Source organism: Salvelinus namaycush, chromosome 4 (genome assembly GCF_016432855.1).
Source record: "Salvelinus namaycush isolate Seneca chromosome 4, SaNama_1.0, whole genome shotgun sequence".
Lineage (NCBI taxonomy): Eukaryota > Metazoa > Chordata > Actinopteri > Salmoniformes > Salmonidae > Salvelinus > Salvelinus namaycush.
In genome coordinates, this window is record NC_052310.1 from 20,208,376 (window position 1) to 20,235,403 (window position 27,028).

The 27,028-nt window shown below is 42.1% G+C and overlaps 1 protein-coding gene across 1 annotated transcript in view; it reads right to left on the bottom strand.

The window, feature by feature from the left end:
* LOC120046291 (breast cancer type 1 susceptibility protein homolog) overlaps positions 1–26,146 on the bottom strand; it is a 41,798-nt gene extending 15,652 nt beyond the window's left edge. The window contains exons 1-17 of the mRNA XM_038991379.1: positions 26,051–26,146; positions 25,785–25,838; positions 25,515–25,595; positions 25,172–25,260; positions 25,021–25,054; positions 24,340–24,461; positions 21,122–24,088; positions 20,942–21,015; positions 18,042–18,201; positions 17,749–17,818; positions 15,538–15,665; positions 13,836–14,080; positions 13,558–13,645; positions 3,078–3,155; positions 2,858–2,898; positions 2,514–2,597; positions 1,097–1,154 (exon numbers count right to left, since the gene is read on the bottom strand). Of these exons, the coding sequence (XP_038847307.1) occupies positions 1,097–1,154; positions 2,514–2,597; positions 2,858–2,898; positions 3,078–3,155; positions 13,558–13,645; positions 13,836–14,080; positions 15,538–15,665; positions 17,749–17,818; positions 18,042–18,201; positions 20,942–21,015; positions 21,122–24,088; positions 24,340–24,461; positions 25,021–25,054; positions 25,172–25,260; positions 25,515–25,595; positions 25,785–25,838; positions 26,051–26,133 (4,456 nt within the window). The 5' untranslated portion in view covers positions 26,134–26,146. The remainder of the gene's footprint in view (positions 1–1,096; positions 1,155–2,513; positions 2,598–2,857; positions 2,899–3,077; positions 3,156–13,557; positions 13,646–13,835; positions 14,081–15,537; positions 15,666–17,748; positions 17,819–18,041; positions 18,202–20,941; positions 21,016–21,121; positions 24,089–24,339; positions 24,462–25,020; positions 25,055–25,171; positions 25,261–25,514; positions 25,596–25,784; positions 25,839–26,050) is intronic.
* Positions 26,147–27,028: the final 882 nt, after the last annotated feature.

Here is a 27,028-nt window from a genome sequence, read left to right on the forward strand (position 1 = left end):
TTTAGGTCACATTTTGAAGGGGGATTGCACATTTTTGCCTTTTGATTAACTTTGGGACAATTTTTTTGTTGCGATTCTATTTGGACTTTCTGGGACTTGGACTTGCTGAACTTTGTTTTTGGTCTAGTTGAAGAAAATCAATTAGTTTGGTGGATTGAAACACTACCAATATATGCATATTTTGTCCACTTTATTAATTTTGTTGGTCTTAAAAATAAAACAAGTTTTACAATTTTACCTTAATTTAACTAGGCAAGTCTTGCTTTGGTCACTCATGTGAAGACATAGGAACACGGTATTTCTTTGAACTTTTATATTGTAGCATGGTTTGAGATCCAAGCTGGTTGTTAAACGCTAGCTATGACTCATCCATAACTTTCAGTCAGTTCTCAACCCTCCCATTGCACATTGCAATTTTTAACCATTCAATAAATTGACAGGCACAAAACAATGGGCTTCAAACTGTTCCCAACGTCACACTCACACTCCTCCTCACACACACTCCTCTATGCCAGAGTGTGTGTGTGTGTGTGTGTGTGTGTGTGTGTGTGAGTCCTACAGTTCACAGTGGTAAATGAGGGGGACTGGGTAGACAGAGGTGGATTCATTTTCTTGTCTCTAAAGAGACAGTGGTACTACCAGGAGTCCTGGGGAGGCTTTCCATAAATGAAGGCCACCTTGTGTTTTTCCTGACGTCCAGGCTTCTTCCTTTTTGCCTTTTCACTTTTTTCCTTTCTTTAAAAAAAATATATCTATACACAAATTAAAACAGCATAATATCTCTCTTGTTCCATTAGCCAACGTTCCCAAAATTCAGCCGACTAGCTGTCACCTGCAAAAGGCTCTAGGGGAAACTGATGATACTTCTAATTTAAATGGACTTCTATTTCGAATGAGGGGGCGAATAGAGAGAGTACTGTATTTTTTCACAAAAACATTAAACATCCACCATTGCCAAATAAATCAATGGTATTTTCTAAAATATATATATATATTTTTTTTAAGTGTTCCAGCCTCAACCCATTTCTTGGCGAGGTGAGATTGTGTAGTATGGTCTGTAGCGGGTTGTTTTCTGGTCGGCGTTGCAGTTACTTACCAGTGGTCATATCGGTGAAAGGGCCTTGGAAACAGATCTCGTAATCCTTCATCAGCAGCTAGGGAGAGAGAGAGACAGGAGCTCCGTTTAGATTTAGTCAATTCAGGAGATAAGACCTTCTTCCAGGTGGGTCACAAAGGCCCAAAGCAACATCCAGGTCCTGTGGGACCATAACGTTCCATTGAAACCAGTGGAGCCAAGGTTGGGGGGGGGGGGGTTCCACCCTGCCTATACAATGGTAGGGAAAACACTGTATTAAACCAAAAGCACTAACTACTTTTGAATCCAGTATGGTGTCAAACAGAACACGGGGACAAAAATTCTCCATGGTAACATCCATGCTTTTGGTAAAGTGCACCGCCAGTCAGGCACATCTCTACTGTTTACTGTTAATTTAGGCCTATACATGGAAAATATATGTTCTAAATGGGTATCTCATGAAGTACTTCATTATCAATAGTTAACATTTGTCCAAACAATAAAGTTATTTATAGCCAGTCAAGCCATATAAAGCGACAACACTGATTTCACATCAAAGCCTAGGCTAATATCCACGATTCGGTTGGATGGTACTGTTTTAGAAGATAAAGTGCCAACATATTTGACTGAGAAACGCTCAATCTCAACACTCGGTCTCCATCCATAATGACCGCTAGCCCGCGGTGGCGGTCTGATGAACAAACGTCTCGCTTACATATTTCTCATTTAGACACCTAATGCCTTTCAGGTGGAATTAAAGGACATAACACACACACACACACACACACACCCTCCTACCACCCACCCACCATGCCACTCACATCTTGCAATCAGCATTCTGGTGACAAACGCCTAGAATACCAATTTATCGGTTTGACTGTCTGTCCTGTTCGTCTGGCGACGGCGAGCGAATATGAACACGGCAGTGTGTCTGAAGCCATCAAGGTGGGGAGACTGTAATCGGGTCCTTCAAATAGGCCTGAAATTACTGGTTAATTCAATTAGGGGCCTCCTCAAAGCAGCCAATAACACCAACATGACATCAAGCCATTTCAAGTTCCCCTCTTCAGTTGCAAAGGTTCCTCTGCTGCTGCTTTCAGGTCTGGCCCCACTCCAAAAGGAGATGAAAGCGCCATCAGAAAATGGGTTTGACTTTTTAAAGCAGGACTAGGCGTGCACTCCAAAATGACGCATCTAGTGGTTTGAAGCAGGTGCTGGAGATCAAAGAATCTGTTCAGCAAAAAGTTTTGAAAAAGTAAAAGACTGCACACATCTTGTAATATGAGGGTGTATTAGTTTAAATGCAATATGGGGTAATATGTTGTAATAGAATACCTAGGTGTACATTTGGGATGGAATAGTGCAGGTGTGATATGGGGTGTGGTGTGTATTACGGGGTGTAATAGTGAAGGTGTAACAGCACAGGTGTAAAACGTACACTTGTGTCCCCTGTGGTCCGTGCTCTCATGGGCCCTTGGTGATCATGTCCGTTCACAACGTCTCCTCGCACCTCAAATGACGTCTGTGGGGGTGGATGAGGGGAGACGAAGGGTTAAAAAATTCTTAATAGGAAAGTCGGTAGTATCATTTGTCATTGAAATAAAAATGTTTTACTAACATGTATTTTTTTACGACCAAGACTTTGGAAAAAAATTTACCAGGACATTACCAAGAAAAATACAAATTAAAATCCATGCTTCACAAACAGAGATTAACTCAATGGGAAACATATGGAATATACTGTAATCTACTCTTGGGATATAACATGCAACCAGAGAGTACCTCATTTAAGACTGTCCCTTGTTTGAAGCACTCGGAAATCCCTGTGGAGTATAGGAACAAAAATAATGCTTATATATTCGGCAACACAAACAATCCCCATTTTCCTTGAGCTGTGTTACGTAAGAAACCTTCCCTTCCCTGTGGTTTCACATTAACACTGGTTTCCCTAAATCTGTCTGTGGTGAGGGGACAAATTACAGTGACGGAACTCTGAACTCACACTGGAAGCTCACCACCCACTTCCTGCCTGCGATGCCCAGGAAGTACTTGAGCGTGCGCTCACACACCAGATCACCATCTGTGACAGACAGACAAACAAAAAGGTAGGGTAGACGTGAGAAAACATACATATAGAACACATAGTACACACAAATCACAACGTCAATGAATGTCATCCACGGCGTTTCATAAAAATGGCCTCAAAACACTTTGTTAACCTCACCCAATGAAATCACTGTTCACAAATACTTTGTTGCCATGTTGGGCTTTTGTGATTTGATGACAAGATTTTCAAAATGACAGTAAGATCATGAACTGAACTTGGAAAACCAGCAGTAAATGGCAGCGCAGAGCATCAAATCGGAAATCCATAGTCGTATTTTACAGTCACAGTCGACTACGAGTCGGCATTCTGTGGGAAATGAATGCTTCACCGCATGTGATCCACAACCAGGTTAGAGAGACATATCAGGAAGTCCGGTGATACTTTGTCAATCTGCGTAATAAAGTTACACCTTTATGAATAGGAAGTTACACTAGATATCAAGCATGCGCTGGTTGACAGTGCAGAGTAGAGAGCTGACCCACGGCAATGAGTGCGTAGGCGAGAGCCCTGCTGTGATCTTAGAGATGGTGCCTGGAGCTTCCTGTCTGGTGGTTGGCAGCACACACACACACACACTTTCCTATCAGTAACAGTCTTGTCATCGCTTAAGTCTTGTCTCAATCCACAACCATCTGCAGTGCATTCGGGAAGTATTCAGAGACCTTCACCTTTTCCCACATTTTGTTACGTTACAGCCTTATTCTAAAATGGATGAAAGCGTTTTTCTCCTCATCAATCGACACATAATGCCCCATAATGACAAATCAAAATATCACATTTACATAAGTATTCAGACCCTTTACTCAGTACTTTGTTGAAGCACCTTTGGCAGCGATTACAGCCTCGAGTCTTCTTGGGTATGATGCTCGAAGCTTGGCACACTTGTATTTGGGGAGTTTCTCTCATTCTTCATTGCAGATCCTCACAAGTCCTGTTTGATCGGGTTCAAGTCCGGCCTCTGGCTGGGCCACGCAAGGTCATTCAGAGACCTCCTGAGTTGTTTTGGCTGTGGGCTTAGGGTTGTTGTCCTGTTGGAAAGGTGAACCTTCTCCCCAGTTGGAGGTTCTGAGCGCCCTGGAGAAGGTTTTCATCAAGGATCGCGCTGTACTTTTCTCCGTTCATCTTTCCCTCGATCTTCACTAGTCTCCAAGTCCCTGCCGCTGAAAAACATCCCCACAGCATGATGCTGCAACCACTATGCTTCCCCGTGGGATGGTGCCAGGTTTCCTCCAGACTTGACGCTTGGCATTCAGGCCAAAGATCTCAATCTTGGTTTCATCAGACCAGAGAATCTTGTTTCTCATGGTCAGAGTCCTTTAGGTGCCTTTTGGCAAACTTCAAGCGGGCTGTCATGTACCTTTTACTGAGGGGTGTCTTCCATCTGGCCACTCTACCATAAAGACCTGATTGGTGGAGGGCTGCAGAGATGATTGTCCTTCTGGAAGGTTCTCCTATTTCCACAGAGGAACTCTGGAGCTCTGTCAGAGTGACCATCGGGTTCTTGGTCACCTCCCTGACCAAGGCCCTTCTCCCCCGATTGCTCAGTTTGGCAGGGCGGCCAGCTCTAGAAAGAGTCTTAGAGTGGTTCTAAACTTATTCAATTTAAGAATAATGGAGGCCACTGTTCTTGGGGACCTTCAATGCTGCAGAAATGTTTTGGTACGCTTCCCCAGATCTGTGCCTTGACACAATCCTGTCTCAGAGCTCTACGGACAATTCCTTCGGCCTCATGGCTTGGTTTTAGCTCCGACATGCACTATCAACTGTGTGACCTTATATAGACAGGTGTGTGCCTTTCCAAATCATGAACAATCAACTGAATTTACTACAGGTGGACTTTTTTTATTTATTTATTTAAAAAAAAATCTTTATTTTAACAGGGAAAACAGACTGAGACCTGGATCTCTTTTACGGCTGTGCCCTGTGTAAACATGTTGACATGTACAGTTTTAGACATACAGACAAGAACATTTCAAAACATACACAATTCAACAGAAACAATCACAGACAACATCATATTGATCCTCCATAAACATTTTAAAATGGGCAAGGGACACCAGAGTGTCTAACTTAAGTTGGATCTGCAGTTTGTTCCATAAATAAGGTGCAAAGGAACTGAAGGCAGTCCTACCCAACTCTGTGGAGACCGCAGGAGTCTCTAATGTAATCCACATCTGTGATCTGGTTTTAAAATTAGTACATCTTGTGGAAATTAATGATGATATATATGGAGGTAGTTTTAAAAGAAGTGCTTTATAAATAAACAAGAGAGCATGTTGCTCTCGCCTCACAGATAGAGAGACCCAACCCACATGTTGATATAGGATACAGTGATGAGTTCTGTAACTATCACCCGTGATAAACCTGAGTGCACAATGGTAAATAGCATCCAGTGGTTTTAATGTGTTTGCCGATGCATGCATATAGATAATATCACCATAATCTAAAACGGACATAAAAGTAGCCTGCACAATTTTTTTCCTATTTACAGAGGACAGACAAGCCCTGTTTCTGTAAAGGAATCCTATCTTGAATTTGAGCTTTTTTCCCAATTCAGTAACATGTTTTTTAAAAGAAAGCCTATCACCTAACCATACCCCTAAGTATTTATATGCAGAGACCTTATTGATTTGAGTACCATCCAAGCTAGTGATTACAAACGTGTTTCTAACTGAGAGTTTAGACCTAGAAAAAAACATGACATTTGTTTTCTTAGCGTTTAAAACAAGTTTAAGCTGTAAAAGAGACCCCTGTAGTATCCTAAAATCAGACTCCAACTGCATTAAAGCTTGGTCCGCTGTTGGAGCAATAGAGTACATCACTGTGTCATCTGCATATAAATGGAATTTACAATATCTGACATCATCACCAATGTTGTTTATATAAAGTGAGAACAATAGTGGGCCAATTATTGAACCCTGAGGGACCCCTTTAAGTAACTGTAAGGGGTCAGACTTGACCCCATCGACCATGACGGCTTGAGTTCTATCTTTAAGATAGTCATAAAACCATCGGCAGGCATCAGTGCCCAGTCCTATTGATGACAGCTTACTCAAAAGGATAGCATGGTCTACAGTGTCAAAAGCTTTTGACAAATCTACAAACAACGCAGCACAGTGCTTTCTATCGTCTAAGGCATTTGCAATATCATTTACAACAAGCATAGTGGCCGATGTGGTACTGTGTTTAGATCTAAAACCAGATTGATTGGTACTAAGAATACTGTTAGCAGAAAGAAAAGATTGTAACTGTTTGTTGACTATAGATTCTAGAATCTTTACCAGACAAGGGAGCCTAGAGATGGGTCGATAGTTATCCAAATCACTACCGTCACCTCCCTTATGTAATGGCAGAACAAAAGCTGCTTTTCACACCTTAGGGATATTTCCTGTGCTTAATGTTAGATTAAAAATGTGTGTTACTGAACCAGCAAAAATAGGTGCAGCACACTTAAGTAAGTACGGGTCTAAATTGTCAGCGCCTAAGGATTTCTTAGTATCAATGGCACACAGGGCAATTAGAACCTCTGCTTCAGTTATTTTCTGGAAACTAAAAACAGGGTTACCATTTTTCAGAGTAACGGTTGAAAAGCAAGACGAAAAATCAACTAACTGGCCAGTACCACAAAGTCCACTTTTCCTTTCAAATAAAAAACCAGCAGAGATGAAATGCTTATTAAAAGCATCACAAATATCATTTTTTTCAGTTAGAATACAGAAGTCTGAGGTAATTTGCTTAGGAAGAGAAACAGCAGAATTCCCCCGTTTCAGTGAATTAACGGTTTTCCAGAATTTTGCAGGATCTCCTGCAGAATCTGTCATAGCATTAAGGAAGTAATTTGATTTTGCCTTTTTGACAGCTGCAGTACATTTATTTCTCAATTGCCTAAAAAACAGCCAATCAGCTGGAGTACCTGTTTTCCTCGCCAAGGCCCAGGCCCGATTCTTTTGCAGGAAAAGACCTGACAATTCAGGAGAGAACCAAGAACTGGTTCGGTTTCTTACTCTGTGATTCTTAAGCGGGGCATGTTTATCAGACATAGAGGTAACAATAGAAGAGAAAAAAGCAAGGGCTAAAACCGGGTCCAGAAAGCAGCAAGTGGATAAAAGCTCAGAGTGATATAAGTCAAGGATAAAAGCTTGCTGTGAGAAATGTTTATAATTTCTCTTAGAGATTATACAGGGATCAGAGTGTTTCAGCCTGGTATCTCTAATACAAGCAATAGGGCAGTGGTCACTGATATCATTTGCAAAAACCCCACTGGCTGTGTATTTATGGGGGGTATTTGTTAGAATAATGTCTAGTAGAGTGGATTTTACTGGGTTCTTAAAGTTGGGACGGGTTGGTTTAGTTATCAGCTGAGTTAGATTTAGCTCAGTACAAATGCCTTTTAATTTATCGGATACTGGTGAGAGCCAATCCAGGTTAAAATCTCCCAAAATCAGTAATTCAGAGTTTGCATAATTAGACAGTATATCAGATAATTTGCATAGAGTACAAGGAGGAGCTGAGGGGGGGCGATATACCCCTGCTAGAGTTAAATGAGCATTATTACCAAGTACCACGTTTAAAACTAGACATTCATATTGCTTTGAGACAGAGGTTGATATGGACACAGAAACATTTAAGCAGCATTTAACATAAATCGCAATACCACCACCTCTACCAACTCTATCAGTTCTATAAATATTGTATCCAATCAACTGAACATCTGAATCTGGCACAGAATCACACAGCCACGATTCAGATACAATCAGAATGTCAACATTTGATTGTGAGACCAAAATTTCAATAAAGTTCAACTTTTGGATCAGGCTTCTAGCATTCAAATGAATTATTCCAATACCATTGCTACGGGAATTCATATCAGATGGAGTATCCAAGGTAGCACCTGAAGCTGCACTGGATGAGCAATAAACCATTTTCGAGCTATTGACAGAGCTCAATTTTATGGGGACAAGATTACTACTAACAATACCTCTCTGCATGTGAGTAGTATTCGCAATACGGTGATTGGACAATAATCTAGGAATTGCAGAAAGGTTGTTAACTGTAGTTTGTTCCATATTTGCAATTGAGGAACTAATTAATGAAACTGGGAGAGGAGCATTGAACATAGTCTGATAGGGGAGCGTACAATCCCAAAAGTCAACCCCCGAGAATACACAACGTCAGGTATCAAAGGCTCTACATGAGGCAAGAGTAAGAGTAAGACTCCAACCAAGTTGTAGAAACATCAAGGTTGATCAATGGAAACAGGATGAACCTAAGCTCAATTTTGAGTCTCATGGCAAAGGGTCAGAATACTTATGTAAATAAGGTTTCGTTTAAAAAAAATATATACATTTGCAACATTTTCAAAAAAAAACGTTTTCACTTTGTCATTATGGGGTATTGTGTGTAGATTGATGATCGATTATTTTATTTTATTTTTCCATTTTAGAATAAGGCTGTAATGTAACAAAATGTGGAAAATGTGAAGGGGTCTGAATACTTTCCGAATACACTGTTAAGAAGCATTAGTGCACATTGTAGCAAAACATTTTGCAACGGAAATCAAAAACAATTGTTTCTTAAGTAGAGGCAGTCCCTCGATGTTTCAGTCAGTTTTCTTCCAGTTGGTGCCTAATGAATACTACCTAGGTGTGGAATTCTAAACGTCTGTTTTAGTCTAATGACCATGGTGAGATAACTCTTTCTCGCACACAGACCCAAACTTTCCTCCTCCTACTCCTCCTCAACCTTTCACTGCCCCCGAAAGATCAAGAACCTGCACAATTTCATTTGGCAGTTGCCGGGGTAACGGATGCCATTAACGTGGCTTCCTTAAACCACTCTTCAGCTAATGTTGTGCTTTGGAGGAGGCGGCTTTGAAATCCAAAGAATCCATCAGAGAGCGCAATTAAGGCATGAAGACGGTGTGTGTGTGTGTGTGTAGAGGGCTGTGTGTTTGTGTTAGGGATGGGAATTGCCAGAGAACTGATACAATATTATCACGATACTTAAAAGTATTCACACCCCTTGACATTTTCCACATTTTGTTGTGTTACCGCCTGAATTTTAAATTAAATTAAATTGCGATTTCTTTGGGGTCACTGGCCTAAACACAATAAACCACAATATCAAAGTGGAATTATGTTTTTCGAAATGTTTACAAATTAATAAACAAATAAAAAGCTGAAATGTAGGGAGTTAATAAGTATTCAACCCCTTTGTTATGGCAAGCCGAAATAAGTTCAGGAGTAAATATGTGCTCATAATGAGTTGCATGGACTGCAATGATAGTGTTTAACATGATTTTTGAATGACTGCCTCGTCTCTGTACCCCACACATACAGATAATTGTAAGGTCCCTCAGTCGAGCAGTGAATTTCATCCAAAGACCAGGGAGGTTTTCCAATGCCTTGCAAAGAAGGGCACCTATTGGTAGATGGGTACAAATGTAAAAAGCAGACATTGACTATCCCTTTGAGCATGATGAAGTGATAAAGTGCCTTCAGAAAGTACTCATACCCCTGGACTTATTCCAGTGTTACAGCCAAAATTCAAAATGGATAAAATATATGTTTTTTTATCACCCATCTACACACAATACCCCATAATGACGAAGTGAAAATGTATTGAAAACAAAATAGAGAAATATCGAATTTACATAAGCATTCACACCCATGAGTCATTAAAGTTTGAATCACCTTTTGGCAGCGATTACAGCTGAGAGTCTTTCTGGGTAAGTCTCTAAGAACTTTGCATACCTGGAATTGCCCATTTATTATTTTCAAAATTCTTCAAGCTCTGTCAAGTTGGTTGTTGATTATTGCTAGACAACCATTTTCAGGTCAGAACAGAACCAGGTTTTCCTCTAGGATTTTTCCTATGCTTAGCTCCATTCCGTTTCTTTTTTATCCTGAAAAACTCCCCAGTCCTTCACAAATTACAAGCATAACTATAAAGATGATGCAGCCACCACTACACTTGGAAATATGGAGAGTGGTACTCAGTGATGCGTTGTATTTTCCGCAAATATAACACTTTGTATTCATGTCAAAAACGGAATTGCTTTGCCACATTTTTTGCAATATTTTCTTTGGTGGCTTACTGCAAACAGGATGCATGTTTTGGAATATTTGTTTTTCTATACAAGCTTCCTTCTTTGCACTCTGTCAATTAGGTTAGTATTGTGAAGTAATTACTACGTTGTTGATCCACCCTCAGTTTCTCCTATAAAATCCATTAAAACTAATGGTTTAATATAACGCTTTGTATTCAGGACATAAAGTTAATTTCATTGCCACATTTTTTGCAGTATTACTTGTGCCTTATTGCACACCGGATGCATGTTTTGGAATATTTTTATTCTGTACAAACTTCCTTTTCAATATGTCATTTAGGTTAGTATTGTGGAGTAACTACAATGTAGTTGATCCATTATCAGTTTTCTATCACAGCCGTTTCCTTCCTCTCCGGCAACTGAGTTAGGAAGGACACCTGTATCTTTGTAGTGACTGGGTGTATTGATAAATCATCCAAAGTTGAATGAATAACTTCACCATGCTCAAAGGAATATTCAATGCCTTTTGTTTGTTTTTACCCATCTACCAATAGGTGCCCTTTGCGAGGCATGGGAAAACCACCCTGGTCTTTGTGGTTGAATCTGTGTTTTAAATTCACTGCTCAACTGAGGGACCTTACAGATAATTGTATGTGTGGGGTACAGAGATGAGGTAATCATTCAAAAATCCTGTTAAACACTATTATTGCACACAGAGTGAGTCCATGCAACTTGTCATGTGACTTATGCACATTTTTACTCCTGATCTTATTTAGGCTTGCCATAGCAAAGGGGTTGAATACTTATTTACGCAAGATAATTAATTTATGTGGAACATACCGTTCCAGTCAAAAGTTTGGACACTCATTCAAGGGTTTTTCTTCATTTTTACTATTTTCTACATTGTAGCACAATAGTGAATCAAAACTATGAAATAGTAAGTGTGAGTAAGTGTGTCCTCCACAATCACCCAACCTCAACCCAATTGAGATGGTTTGGGATGAGTTGGACTGCAGAGTGAAAGAAAAGCAGCCAACAAGTGCTTAGCATATGTGGGAAATCCTTCAAGACTGTTGGAAAAACATTCCAGGTGAAGCTGGTTGAGAGAATGCCAAGCATGTGCAAAGCTGTCAAGGCAAAGGGTGGTGGCTACTTTGTAGAATCTAAAATATATATTGATTTGTTTAACACTTTTTTGTTTTATTACATGATCCCATGTGTTATTTCATAGTTTTGATGTCTTCACTATTATTCTACAATGTAGAAAATAGTCCAAAATAAAGAAAAGCTCTTGAATGAGTAAGTGTGTCCAAACTTTTGACTGGTACTGTAATTCCACTTCGACATTATGAGGTATTGTGTGTAGGCCAGTCACACAAATTCTACATTTAAATCGATTTTAAATTCAGGGTGTAACGCAACAAAATGTTGAAAAAGTCAAGGGGTGTGAATTCTTTCTGAAGGCACTGTAGCCAGTACCTACTGGCTAAAACTTGACATTTACAGATACTGATGATACTAGATACTGATGATACTAGGTAGCCTAGTGGTTAGAGCGTTGGACTAGTGACTGAAAGGTTGCAAGATCAAATCCCCGAGCTGACAATGTAAAAATCTGTTGTTCTGAACAAGGCAGTCAACGGGTGTGAATTCTTTCTGAAGGCACTGTAGCCAGGACCTACTGGCTAAGGCACTGTTCCTAAGCCGTCATTGAAAATACGATTTTTTCTTAACTGACTTGCCTAGTTAAATAAAGGCAAAATAAAAAGCTTGTAGGCCTAATGTGTATTGTGAAGGCTATACAAAAAAATCCTTTGTCCTCCCTGTGTTGTACACTTACCAAACAATATAATCAAGAAGTATTGTTAAGGAAACCATCCACTGGCATGCAGACAAGGCTGCATAAATACAGTGGAACATAATGTAGGCCTACCTGTTACAACTGACCCGTGTTACATTCAGCCGTGGCCTCCACCAAGGCACTGAGCGCTAAATGCCACGAAACCATGCTATTATATACACTCCGGTTTAATGAGTTGCGAAATAAATGTAGTCGAAGTGGAAAGCTCGGATCCCCCTCTTTCAAAAGTGCTTTTAGAATAATATTCTAAATGTATTGTGCATAAAATGTACATCAATAATTAGCATACATGTCAAAGTGTAGGTGATATGCGAATTTAGCTTACAGCTTCTCATGTCTACACCAATGCTGAAATGGAGATGCCTGAAAATGTAGCCAACTTTAATTAGACTTTTGATTACATAAATATAGGCTAAACGCCAGTCATGTTTGATAAATATAATGAAGGACAAACGTTAACGTCTAAAAGGCTTGAGTCTGTCGGCATACTTAAGGCACGGTTCATTCACATAGGAGAGAAATGACAGTGCCTGTTGCGCACCGCCCATTGGAATCGGAGTTGAGGCAATCAGCATTTTGAAACACTTTAACCATAAACTTAATTGTTTGTCATTTTATAAAGCATGTCTATCTAATCTTGTTTCAAAGTAGTCTAGCCAAAAACCGACCATTGAAATGTTGAGGTCATTATTACTGCCGTGAGCGTATTTCTGCGGTTATAATGTGAAGAAATAAGATTATCAACATTTTAAGCTAAACGTTCTGATCTGTTGCATCAGCCTCATTGCTTTTTTACGTTTATTTTTGATTTACAGTGGTTGCATGAATTTGGGATCTACCGTCCCACAACTGTCCCAGAATCGGTTTTGAACTGTGCAAGACATATTTTTTCTATTGTCTCCGGGACGACTAGATGCCCTTAATTTCAAGCCGCCTCGAGATAAATATTTATTTCTCGCACAAGCTGAGCAATGGGGGAACAGTAGATTGACATAGGCCAGTGATTTTGCGGTTCGTTTCTCATCTTGTTGGCTGAGGAGAGATAAATGTGGACAGTTCTTCTATCATCTTCAAAGTGTGCCTCGGAATTCCATAAGAAGGATGTACGCCGTTGCATTCCCGATGTGTCGGTCTTCACTTGTACTTCGGAGCTGTGAGGGCTGTGAGAAGGAGCTGATCACGTGACCGGCATTGGCTAATAAGAATTGAGATCTGAGAAAGCCATGTGAGTGAGAGGTGCTTCAGAGCACCGCGATTGGTAGCCGGGGGAAGGGAATTATTATAATTATATTCAGCCGAAGGGCACAACGGCCACAAGGCATGGCTTTTTGGTGGGGGGAATAATGGACACACAAGGGGCATCAAAGGCCATGCTGCCGTGAAATTCGCAGTCTGGACCTACCGGAATTAGTCCAAAAATAAATACTTGTTTAATTTTCTGTAGCGAAAGGTTACTCCACACTAACCTGTGTTCATGATGACATGGGTGGTCTCGGATGTCACTTGTGAACACACACTGCCTCCCATCCTCTTGGCAAACTTGTTCACCATTGACTGGAGAGAAAGTGGAAAAATCTGTCATCAGTAAGCAAACTCGAGACTCAAGTGCCACAGAAGTACAACCAGTATCTTATATGGTAGATTAAGGTTATATTAAAACCTAATGACATCAAGTATTATCACACATTTAAAACACCTGGAACGTGTGAATTGACGTACTAGGATGTGTCACAGAAACATTTACCTGTTCAGGTGCACTGAGTCCTGATGCTACCAGCACCAACTTGACCCCAGCGGGTTCCCGCAGTGGAGTGTGTGTTGATGGGTGTGTGTTGGCAGGCTGGATGGCCCCCGGGGTATCCTGGACCTCCAGCCCAGCTGAGGGAGCATTGGTCCCGCTGTGCACTCTGACCACTGACGACCCCTGGTTGGGCCTCGCTCTCATGCTGCTCCTTAGGACCCGTCCTGACTGTCTGCCAAGCCGCCCTGCTGACGTAGACACGCAAATACATTCATATACTACAAAATAACACTAATCAATCGAAACCGTGAACTATCAAACATGTAATACTACTATGGATGTGTACAAAACAGACTAGCTATGACCTCCGTAAGGCAACGACGGTACAGGGACAAAGTAGAGTTGCAATTCAACGGCTCAGACACAAGACGCATGTGGCAGGGACTCCAGACAATCACGGATTATAAAGGGAAAGCCAGCCATGTCACGGACACCGTCGCCTCGCTCCCGGACAAGCTAAACACCTACTTCGCCCGCTTCCAGGAAAAACAACACCTAGCCGCCAACGTGGGCTCCCGCTACTCACAAGGACTATGTGCTCCCGATCTCCATGGTCGACGTGAGTAAGGAGTTCAAGTGCGTTAACCCTCGCAAGGCTGCCAGCCCAGAAGGCATCCCAAATCGCGTCATCAGAGCATGTGCAGACCAGCTGGCTGGTGTGTTTATGGGACATAGTCAATCTCTCCCTATCCCAGTCTGTTGTCCCCACTTCAAAATGTCCACTAGTGATGCACCGACATGACATTTTTGTCCGATACCAATATCTGATATTTTCCTTGCAAAAAAAACAAAACTATACTGATACCCCATATTTCTAATTTTAGCAGCCTTTTAAGCATTCTAGTACAGTTAAATAGTTAACACCTATACGAACACAGCAGTCTAAGGCACTGCATCTCAGTGCAAGAGGCATCACTACAGTCCCTGGTTCAAATCCAGGCTGTAGCACATCTGGCCGTGATTGGGAGTCCCATAGGGCGGCGCACAATTGGCCCAGCGTCGTACGGGTTTGGCCGGGGTAGGCCGTCATTGTAAATAAGAATTTATTCTTAACTGACTTGCCTAGTTAAATAAAGGTTACACTGACCAAAAAGTTATTTTTTTGGCATTTACGTATGTCCCCATTACCAGTAAAACATAATCAAAACCAATTTCTTTCACTTACTTGCTGTTTCGTTGTTCATTTGTTCATTCTCAACCAGGATTTCTATGGAACGCCGTTTGGGTCTTGCGTGTCAAATAACACACTATTTGGCGTGTCAAATAACACTTAACACGTTATATAGGTATGCACGTCAGCTTTGACATTGGTTTTGCACATCGGCGTTAAACTTGATACGGTCACCAATATATCGTGCATCCCTAAACATAAGCATTTCGCTGCACCTGCGATAAAACCTGCAAAACTGTACGCGACAAATAAACTTTGATTTGATGCAAGTTCATGGCAACACACAAACACTCTCAGATTAAGACAGAGATGGGTATTCTCTATACTACTATGGCTTTTGACTCTGTATTTTCTCGCCTCCTTCTCAAAACGCATTGGAGAAAAATTTGGGAAGGACCTCAGACCTTCCACAAAATTATTTTTGGTCTTATTAGTCTAATGCCATTGTAGTAGCCACTGGATCCGTGGACTTACCCCCAGTCCCTCCAGGCCCCTCATGTTTGGTGCGGCAGGGCGTGGTGGGGGTGGGCCCAAGGCCCTCACAGTCTCCAAGACCAGGGGACGGTGAGGCTGCATTTCCCCCAATGTTTTGGGGACCTTCCCTAGGGGAGAAGAAGAGAGAACATCAGACTATGTGGAAAGTTTTTGGGAAAGAGCAGCCACGGCAAAGAACCACAAGAAAGAGACATTGACAGATATACATTTAATTAATAAAATTGTGGTTGACAGTTATGACTAAAAGCTTAACCCTTGTGCTTAAAAATGGAATATAACCTAGTGAAGCAAGATTCAATTGCGATTTGGTGAATCAAAAAATATGCAATAGAAACTTACTCAGGGACATTTTGATTAGGATAAGGTAATGCAGCAACTTGACAGAACTCCTGTATTTAAATGACCAGTGGCTAGATGATAGTCCCAGGTAAAAGACGTCATTGCAACCCATTCCTTACAATTTCACCAATGTCTCCAGACATGCACAGTAAAATAGAGGCCAGCAAAACTTGTCTCATATGATCCCAGTCTCTCCTCTTTTTCCCCCTCATCCCTCTTTCAGGGCCGACCCTAGCCTTTTGGTGAGGTGAAATGAGATTTGGTTGGTTGGGGAGGCCCCCAATCTTCGGGCAAAACATTTTAGTGGCCCCCCTCTTGTACGATCTAAAATAAATTTGCTGCAATTCTACACATTTTGCCATGGGGAGTAGAGGAAATGTTGCCGTTTTAAAGCAAGATTTATGCAATTCTACAAATTTTGCCAGGGGCGGAAAGAAGGTTAGCAATTTTATAACAAATGTCCTGCAATTCTACCCATTTTGCCATTGGGTGGAGAGAAATGTTTGCAGTTTTAAAGCTCATTTCCTGCAATTCTACACATTTTGCCAAGACTTATGCCAAGTTAATGATATCGGAGTTAGAGTGACAAAATCAATGGGAGCCCCCTGGAGGTCAGGGCCCCTGGGCACATGCCCGGTCAGGATGTGGCCATGATTACTGCAAGTTAAAATAGCTGGCTAGACTAACTTAGAAATCTAAAAATTGCTAGCTGACATGGCTAATTGAGTGACTGTCATAAGAGAAAAACTGCTGATACAAAACCAAAGTTTGAAGTTGCACCTTGTGTATTCTTCTATTCTAACTCTCAACAGTAAGTTGAGACCCTGACTGAGTTCCCGAAAAAAAATGCTTTAATTGAGTCTGGGGCCCCCTAGCGGCCGGGGGCCCTAAGCGACTGCTTATGTTGCTTATGCCTGGAGCTGGCCCTGCTCTCTCCCTCCCCCAGAGGACAGCACTTAGAACCCTGGAGATGAGTAAGGAGGGAGAGATAGGGAGATGCAGTCAAGCGGGAGAGATAAATTACCGTGGCAACCCAAGTTTCCCTCTAAGTGCTCCAAATGACAAATAAGATGCAGCCGCTAATTACTTTTTGATTCTCCGCAGCATAAGCAGATTCCGGCTTCATTAGGGAGATTATCCGCCTGTCCTCCGAGATGCATCACCCTCTATCCAAAAAACTGCACCAGGCAGACGCTGAGCTAGCTAAAACAAAGATACTAGCTAACACGAGCTAACTTTCTTGGACTTTCCCCTCAGTCACGGGTTGAGGGAAAAAGCAATTACATGGCAGACACTTAAAAATATTGGTATGTTGAGGATGAAATTCATGCCCTGAAAATGGCTCTGAAGCTGATATAGGGCCCCACTCTGGTTGAAATGAGCGTATACTGCCCGAAGGTTGCAGCCAACGACACCCACCCCCCTCCATCAGTCGCGCCTCAATAAGTCGCAGATTCAGATGACTTGCTGTTGTGGTGATGGCTCATAAGTAAGCAGCTGGCAATAATAGTGCTCCCATCTCATGCTGTGAATAAAAAGTATACTTATCATCTAAGTGCGATTTCCTACATTCTAAACTCGGTGGGGGACGACCCTGTTTTCTGTTGCACTGAGTTCAATTAAAAACGCCCAAATTATGATTCTTCTAATTGCACAGACTTAATTTGTGCTACTTTGCGATAACATTTATATTTTTCAATAACTCCCACATATTTGATGAAGTAGTAAGCAAAACCTAACCAACAGCACCGGCTTATCAAAGTGATTGTGTAGTGAAGCGTTGAATAAGTCATAATTTCATAAAGTCTGTTGTTAATGTGTGGTGCCTCGTTAACCTCTGGCTTTGCTCACCTGCTGGCAGACCTCTTCCTGGTGCCCTGGCCACACGGCAGGGTCGCCTGGAGATCAAGGCCTGAGGAGACTAAACAAACAAAACCAACAAATTCAGGTCAGCTGCCATTTGAAAGTAGACAGCTTTCAAACAATACTGTCAACCAGTCCCCTGCTCGTATTTCTTAAAAAGGTATACTGAACTGAAACCATCTCCTATTCTACACGACAGACAATTTCCTCTTCTGTACAATACATTTCTATCTGATCGGTCGGTTATGTTGCACCCTCCTGAACAAAGCCCAGTTCTGTACCTGTGGACCTGTCTGGTTGAAGCAACGCTGGGGGATATGAGGCCCCGGGGTTGACTTTGGCCCCAGTGGGCTCCTCCTCCTCCTTCTCCTGGAGCGCTTCAGACACCAACGCCATCATTCTCTCCAGCCTCCGCAGCTCCTCCTGCATCGCAACCTTTTGCTGAAAGAGAGAAAGGGAGAGCGAGATACATAACTATAGATGAGCGAGGCAGAATGAGGAAAAATATATACCGCAATTGAAAGGGAGACAATGTCTGGTAAAATTGGTGGAGCGCCTGCTTAGTGTGTATTTGTGTACGTACACTACATGACAAAAAGTATGTGGACACCTGCTCGTTAAACATCTCATTCCAAAATCATGGGCATTAATATGGAGTTGGTCCCCCTGTGCTGCTATAACAGTCTCCACTCTTCTGGAAGGCTTTCCACTAGATTTTGGAATATTGCTGTAGGGACTTGCTTCCATTCAGCCACAAGAGTATTAGTGAGGTCGGGCACTGATGTTGGGCGATTAGGCCTGGCTCGCGGTCGGCATTCCAATTCATCCCAAAGGTGTTCGATGGGGTTGAGGTCCAGGCTCTGTGCAGCTCAGTCAAGTTCTTCCACACCGAGCTCGACAAACCATTTCTGTATGGTCCTTGTTTTGTGCATGAGGGCATTGTCATGCTGAAACAAGAAAGGGGCGTGCCACATAGTTGGAAGCACAGAATCATCTAGAATGTCATTGTATGCTGTAGCATTAAGACGTCCCTTCACTGGAACTAAGGGGCCTAGCCCGAACCATAAAAAACAGCCCCAAAGCATTATTCCTCCTCCACCAAACTTTACAGTTGGCACTATGCATTCGGGCAGGTAGCGTTCTCCTGGCATCTGCCAAACCCAGATTAGTCCGTCAGACTGCCAGATGGTAAAGCGTGATTGATCACTCCAGAGAACGCGTTTCCACTGCTCCAGAGTCCAATGGCGATGAACTTTACACCACTCCAGCCGACGCTTGGCAGTGTGCGTGGTGATGTTAGGCTTGTGTGCAGCTGCTCGGCCATGGAAACCCATTTCATGAAGCTCCCGACGAAGGGTTATTGTGCTGACGTTGCTTCCAGAGGCAGTTTGGAACTCTGTAGTGAGTGTTGCAACCGAGGAAAGACGACTTTTACGTGCTAGCACTCGTCTGTGAGCTTGTATGGCCTACCACTTTGTGGCTGAGCCGTTGTTGCTCCTAGACATTGCCACTTCACAATAACAGCACTTACAGTTGACCGGGGCAGCTCTAGCAAGGCAGAAATTTGACGAAATGACTTGTTGGAAAGGTGGCATCGTATGACGGTGCCACATTGAAAGTCACTGAGCTCGTCAGTATGGGCCATTCTACTGCCAATGTTTGTCTATGAAGATTGCATGGCTGTGTGCTTGATTTTATACACTGGTCAGCAACGGGTGTGGCTGAAATAACCAAATCTACTCATTTGAAGGGGTGTCCACATACACAAAATATACAGAAGTGTGTGTGTGTGTGTGTGAAAGTTCTAACGCATGGGTCGCCTTTACGCTGATACGGGTAAACCGCTGATAATAGAAAACGTCCATCAACTAGGAGAGGATGGCGCTAGGCATGTCATTCGACTGGTGGTGGCAGAACCAAACATTAAAGATGGATTTTCTGCCATGCAGCATTACTGGAGTTGGCAGCGGAAACTTGCTTGAAGCACTGAACACTTCATCAAAAAGAGGTAAAGAGACAGAAGGATGGAGAGGGGGAAGACAGAAAGAGACAGACCAAGAGGTGAATTTTTTTTTGGGAGAGTACACACACACACACACACACACACACACACACACACACACACACACACACAAAGAGAGATGGAGATAAAGAAACAGAGAGAGAGTAAGTTGGGGTGTAGTCATTTGTCTGAGGGGAAGACCTAGGGTTCAACGGTTCAGGGCAGATATGGAAGACACTCAGCCCCAAAAGGCTTGCAGCCATGCCCCCTAGATGTGTCAGGGCTTTGGCTAAGCTCATTACTCACTGGCCATGACTGAGCATTGAGCCAGAACCATACAGACCCAGAATGACGACTGGTGAGTAAATCCTCTATGGAGGCCAAGAGATGGGATGTATGAGATTATTTTCTAATCGGAGTAACATATACTGTAGGTAGTCAGCGGTTAAAAATCGCCAAACACATGCGCACAGGCAAGCGTGCATTGGACGCTCGTAGACACAGACACACGCTTGTCAGAGAGACCCAATCCTCAACTGGCTGTACAGCTGTGAATAAACTCCTCTCCGCTGCCTAAAACCACATAAACCAAACTCCCAATCAAATACAGCAGACAAAGTAGGAGTGCATGAAGACGGATGGGGCAGAAAACGAGAATCATCTCCTCGGCCGCATTTCCTCAAACTGAAATGAAATGCAATTTAGAAAGATGCTGAGGGGGACATTCTTTACGCGTCCATGTAGTCGGTCTTCCAATCACTGACAAGCTTGGTGAAGAAAAATAAATAAATGCAATGTCTGCCATCTATTGGTCATGGCGTGCCAATGCAGCACAAAGCATCCAATACTGCAAACTACTACTGCTTGTGATATAGAGGGCCATATTTACATTTGAAAATTATAGCTACATGTGTACCAAAGATGGGTGTGACACGTATTGAGTATTAAATTAGCTGGAAAATATTGGCAAAAATGCAGAGAAAACATTTATGCTTAGCTGAGATTTAGATATATTTTAAAAAATCAACAACAAAAAATCAACATCACTACCCCGTGTGAGATTTACACACTAGGGTTTCCTTTTATTAAAAAATACATCAAAGTAAGTTATAACTTGGTTCGTAATGTCTACCGTCTAGTAATATATGAAATAACAGGGCAGAGTATAAATATCCTTACCTGAGTGGCAATGCACTCGCTTGAAAATTGTGATGATTCCTGTGTCAGGCCAGTGTCACCTGCCATTCCTTCCCCTGAAAGATCAGAAACATTTGAAAATGCATTTACGCATTTCATGTTTCAGTCTCAGTTCAATCACAGGTAATAAGATTAATATAATAAGGCCTAAAATTTACTCACCTTCTTCTGGTGTTCCAAACAGGTCCACAGATGCCTGGCTGGTGGTGACCCATTCAGGACTGGGGCACATGGGAGGACTGCTCGCTCGCTGCCCATCTTCAGCTGCAGCACAGGTACCATCACCAGCCTCCCTGTAGCTTCCTTGTTCCCTCGCATGGTCTTTGAGCAATGTGACTGATTCCTCCTCCTCCTCAGCGGTTGGTGGACAAGCCGAAGGTCTGAAAATTTGCGCAAGGGAAGGCAGTTCCTCTTCCTCCCCACTGCAGTCGGACTCCGAGGAAGACTCCAGTCTCTGAGCCTTCCTCCGCTTTAGGGTGCTCTTGATGGGAGAGTGCAAGCTGACCACACCACTTCCTTTAGTCCTCTCTGCCACTTGGATAACTACTGATTGGATAATTGGAAGGAGGTCATCTGGAGTCAAGGAGGACTCTGTATTGGCCATGTTTCCAGTCATGTTCTCTGGCCACGTTTTGTTTGGCTCCACTGCAGTGTCTGATCCAACACTGTGGCTACTCTCCAGAACTGTTGGACTTTTCCTCATGCTGCCCTCCACTTTGTATGGCTGCTGACTTTTAGGGACTCTAAGTTGCTTTGAAGCTACAGGTGTCGGATCTGGTAGATTTTCCTTAGAGGCGCCAAAAGCTGGAAAGAGCAGACCAGAACCCACAGCTTGGAGGGGAGATTCCATTTGGCTTTTTGTGACTTTGTTGGGACTGAGGGCACTTTTTGAGCTGTTGCCAGAAAGCCTGGCCAGAATCTGTTTCTGGGTCTTCCCACTGGTATCAGGGTTCGAAGACTCCACTAAATCCTGAGGTGGTCTGGTAAGAATGGACTTTCTGAGCCTTTTACGATTCCTCTGCGCTTTTTCTTGTGAAATATTGTTGAGGGAACTTGAAGGTGGGCTCAAATGACTAGAGCAAGAATTTTCAAATACTGTCCTTTTCTCAGATTCCTGTTGGACTGTGGGACACTCCGTTGTCCTTGAAAATCCCTGCCCATTTCCTGCTTCCATATCTGTGCCGACATGTTTGTTCTCTTGAGTCTTTGTAAGAGTTGTATTTTCCTTGTTGGACCAGAAGGAACTCCTCTTGATATTTGGACTACCAAGGTGGAAAGACTTCCTTTTGGTGGCTTTGAAGCTCTTCAGCAGTTGCTCAGTGTCCAGCTCACTGTCATTCCGGTCATCCTCCTCCAGATCAATACATTTGGCCTGGCTGGCTGACGTCTCTTGTGGTACATCTAATGGTTTGATAACCGGATTACTTTGGTTTACACTCTCAGGCACGGCACATGAGACACTTGCCTCAGGAGTACTAATTGAACTTGGTACCATAGTCACTGAACAAGCAACATCAGCGTGACAAGGACTTCCTGTACTTGGGACTTCAACAATAGACTCCTCAACTGGGTTCACTTTCTGTGACTCAATCATTTTACACAATCTTTTCTCGCTAGAGTCCAAGTTCTCAATACCTCCCATTTCTTCATCTAAAACACATCCGTTTTTCCTTACAGCCTTTTCTGTATTTTGGTTCTGCAAACAAGCCACATTATCCCTGTCAGTGTCAGCTTTCGCCTCCTCTGATTGCTGCATCTTGTTGCAGTCTGAATCAAGAACGTCAACCTTTGTGGATGTTGCAGTGCTGATCTTCTTGTTACTCCCTTGTACTTCCTCTGTGAAGAGCTGAAGCCTCCGACTCCTCCTGGTTCTCCTCATGATCGGGCTTCCTGGATCCTCACTGCTAGGGTAACTCTCAATCTGAACCTCAGTCTGGCCTGACGGTCTGCTCTTAGGTATCTTAGGGTCAATTCCACCCTCTCCGACACCCACAAGGACTAAGGACTTGGCTGCCTTGCTCTTCTCCACCTTGATGTTTTCCCCTTTTTTCTTGGCAGGCTTTTTTTGCTCGTTATTCTCCGACTTTACTTTCCCTTGTAAATCCCCGTCAACGTCCTGCCACCTACCGTGCATCTTTTTATTTGGCTTCCTCCCAGATTCCCTTAGTGGCACATCAAACACAGGACTGTCCTCTACATCTTCATTCTCTTTGTTGTCACCTTCTGGCAACTCATCAAGCTCTTCACCTTGCTTGTCAGAGCTATTAGAGTTCAGCTCCCCAGTCAGGTCAATCAACTTATCTTCTTCAGTATCTCTTGGGTGTTCATTGGGAGAATCCTCTTGTGGTTCTGTCATCTCTGGTCGGTCATCCATAACACTGTCTTCATTCTCCTCAGATCTTGGTCTCTTGACAAAGTCAGCAGGTGTCAGTTTATTACTCATCCTCCTTTTGGCAATCTTCTTCAGGATTGGGAGTTCCTCAGCTGGACAGGGTGGTGGAGGGTCTGTGATTGCTCTGTTCTGTGGTGAAAAACTGCGGTTCCCTCTTCGATCCCGTTTGTAAACAGCCCCAAATACCAGCTCCTCAAGACATTTGCCACGCTCTTCTCTCTTTGGACTCTCGTCCTTATTTCTGAGGTTATCCTCTAAGGGTGAGGCGGGGGAACAACTTCCTGCCAAAGAAACTGAGTCATAAGAGCCCTCTGTGATTTTCTCCTTCTCAGAGTTTTCTTCTGTTGAGGAATTATTCATGAGCCACTCAGAGACTTTCTCTAGACTTTTCTTCTGATTCTGGTCAATCATTTCAGTCAAGGACTTTCTTTTGTTATTCCTCGAAGATCGTCTGACAGGTTGGTCTATGACTTTTTCAGGGAGGCATGGTGGATCTTGAGGATGAGTGGTTATCTTTTTTCCTAGCTTTTGGGGTCGTGAAGGAGCTCTTTCAACAACCACAGGTATTTCTGCCTCTAATGCTGGCTTCTGTTTTTCTGTGGTGGAGGTAGCTTTAGAGTCATCGGTATCCTTTTCAATGGCTGGAGGTATGTCACCTAGGCCGCTATCAAACCCCTCGTCCGAAATGACAGGGCAAGAATCTTCAAGACCCATGAGCTTTGCAAAGCCATCCTTGGCTGAAGAGAGAGGCATGGGGGTGACTAACACAAGACAAATAATAATCATATGCTCAAATAATCATGTGAAAAGCATGCTTTTAAAAAGACACATTCTAAGACTTTCAGTAATTTCAATGAATGAAATATACACTATTATTTAGAATGACTTATTCTTATTAATCTACTAATACAGCTGTCCATCAATAATGCTATTACGGAATAGTTACAGGAAAATTGACAACACACCATACCCAAATTAAATCTCTCACCTGCTATAGTTGACGAGCAGGACATTGGAAACTCATGATCCTCGTCATCAGCACGGTCAGTGGCCCACACGTCATCAGATGAGACATCATGGCCGTTTTTCTTCTGCACAGTCTCTGTGACACTGTTTAGAAGAGAAAGGAAAAGAAAGATGGAAGGAAATGTTGAATGAAATACTAATTCATTTGAAAAATATTCAGGAGTGACAACAGATATAAAAATACTTTTTTTATTTTTTATATACTTTGTTTTTATTGTAGGAACACAAAGAAAGTACAAATAAAGTAAAATAAAATAACAAAAAAGATCTGGCAGTTACAGTGCACGTCATACCTTCATCATCATATTAGTTACATTGGCATCTTTGAATTACCGGTAGACCTTTTCCAAGTACAAAACCCATTTTTCCCAGTATTCCTGACCTCTCTCCTGTTGAGTTCTTAAAGCAAAGGTCATACGCTCCATGTGGTGTATTTCTTCTACAAAGTCTATCCATTGTGTCACTGTGGGAGGGTCTTTTTGTAGCCATTTCCTAGTGATAGCCTTTTTACTGGCTGCCAGTAGGACCTTCAAGAGGTACTTTTCTCTATTGTGTAAGTTAATAAAAATACTTCTTGTAAGTAAATGTACCACGTCTTTATTGAAACTAGCGCTATAATTGTTTTCGGTGCTACTGTTCTTACCTATGTCTCCTCATCTGGGACATTCCAGTGAAGTCTGAAAAAAATGTTACAGTCAAACTAAGTCATCATTATCAAAATTCTACCACATCTCAAACATTACTTATAGTATAGTACCATGTTTTGGAGATAGAAGCTAAACGATGTGGCTCACAGTTTGTGCAGGTGTCATGTTCATAGGCCTGGACCATATTCTGCAATCCCTCGGCCAATTTCTGGAACCCAGGGCTCTCCTGCAAACTCCTGCACACAGACAACAGGGTCAAATAACACAATTGACCCAACTGTAAATCACACGTAGTCACTAGTTACAAGAAAACAGGCTTACACCCAGAGTCTGATTCATTATGGCAGAATAATTCAAAACATTGTGTTCTTTTGAGAAGTACAGCATAGTACAATTTTCATTTGAAAGCATATCTCTGACACATTTACTCTCATAATGAATGCAATTCAGGAGGGGAGGTTGTTATTCCTCTACAATCAATACGGCATACCTTTTTGTGATCTTTATCTTACAAACAGGACAGTTGGCCTCCTTTCTCCTACTGCTGTCCAAAAGCTTTATTATGCAAAACCTAATTCATGGAGAGAGCAACAACTGTGAGTGATTGTACAACGTAAAAACAATGCCAGGTTAGTGGGAGATGTCAATGCGTAACACTGTCATTGAAAATAAACGTTAAAATCCCGTACAAACATCCAGCTACACTACATAATGAACCAGCAGTAAAGGACCACAGCAAAGAAAGTGAAAGCTTACTTACTTGCAAAACTGGTGGTCACACTTAGTAGACACAGGTGTGCTCATCAATTCCAAACTACATGGAACAGAGAGCATAGAGCAGAAGAACAGGATCATAATTGCCTACTTCCTGTTGCTCATCAGACAACAATTGATTTCAACATAAAGTAGAAACAGCCTGCATACTAAACAGTAAACTACCACCAAAAGTATATGAAACATCAAAACACCTTACACAATACAGAAATCTTCTACAGATGGCTAACGTTATTCTGCTGTCACACTCACCATATTGGACACTGCAAGATCTCCCAGATGACAGAAATCCCCCGTCTGACATCTTCAGCCTTCGGGGTCTTCATGGTGTTCATTTTCTCATGTGCAGCACAACTGTAGCCAAGTAATGGGTGATTTCATTAGTTTCTGACAACAGAAATAATTGGAGCTTTTCCTAGCAAGTTGATTTCCTAGCCATCTATGTTCCCACTAGCTGCTATTAGCATCACTGGTGTATTTAGTACACTAAATACACCAGTGTATGAAGCCAGAAGTTAAATTACATTTCAAGTTAGTGTGCCGCTGGGCAAAATAAAAGTCCTGCACGCCCGCCATATGTGGACCAAAAAGGAATAATTTGTGGGGGAATTTTATTTTGACATGAGGTAAGCAGAGAAGAAGTGGGTCTACAACAGACCCACGTTTAGAGAGTCTGTTGAATAATACATTCTTTAGAAATTTTGTCTTAAATTCCCCCATCATATCATCTAAGTTGAAATTGATATATATATATTTTTTTTTTACTTCTGGATTCCCGCTGACTGTTTTTGTGCAACCCAATAGGGAGCAACGCTAGCGTATGTAAATACACTCACGTTGCTAAAAGCAGCTAAGGCCTGACGTATTTCATTTTGCCATCTTCATCGGAATCTTGCCCCACTACTGTAGTAATCACTACAATTGCACTAGAATTGTGTATTTTTGTTATTACTTGATATTTTTTGTATGTTTTAGTATTTTCTCGTTAATAATACCTGTGTTCTCTTTTGTATGATGTAACAATGTAAATTATTGATTTGTATTTTGAATAATAAATGAAAAATATATAAAATCTTGCCCTACTACTGAACTGACACAAGTAGCAAAGATTTTTATAACTAAACCAAGATAGACCACAGCCCGTCGATGCAAACTAGAACAAATGAGTCATAGTGGGCAGAAAAAGCAAGGAATTCTGCAGAGCCAAGCACGAGCTAGCGAGATCCTATT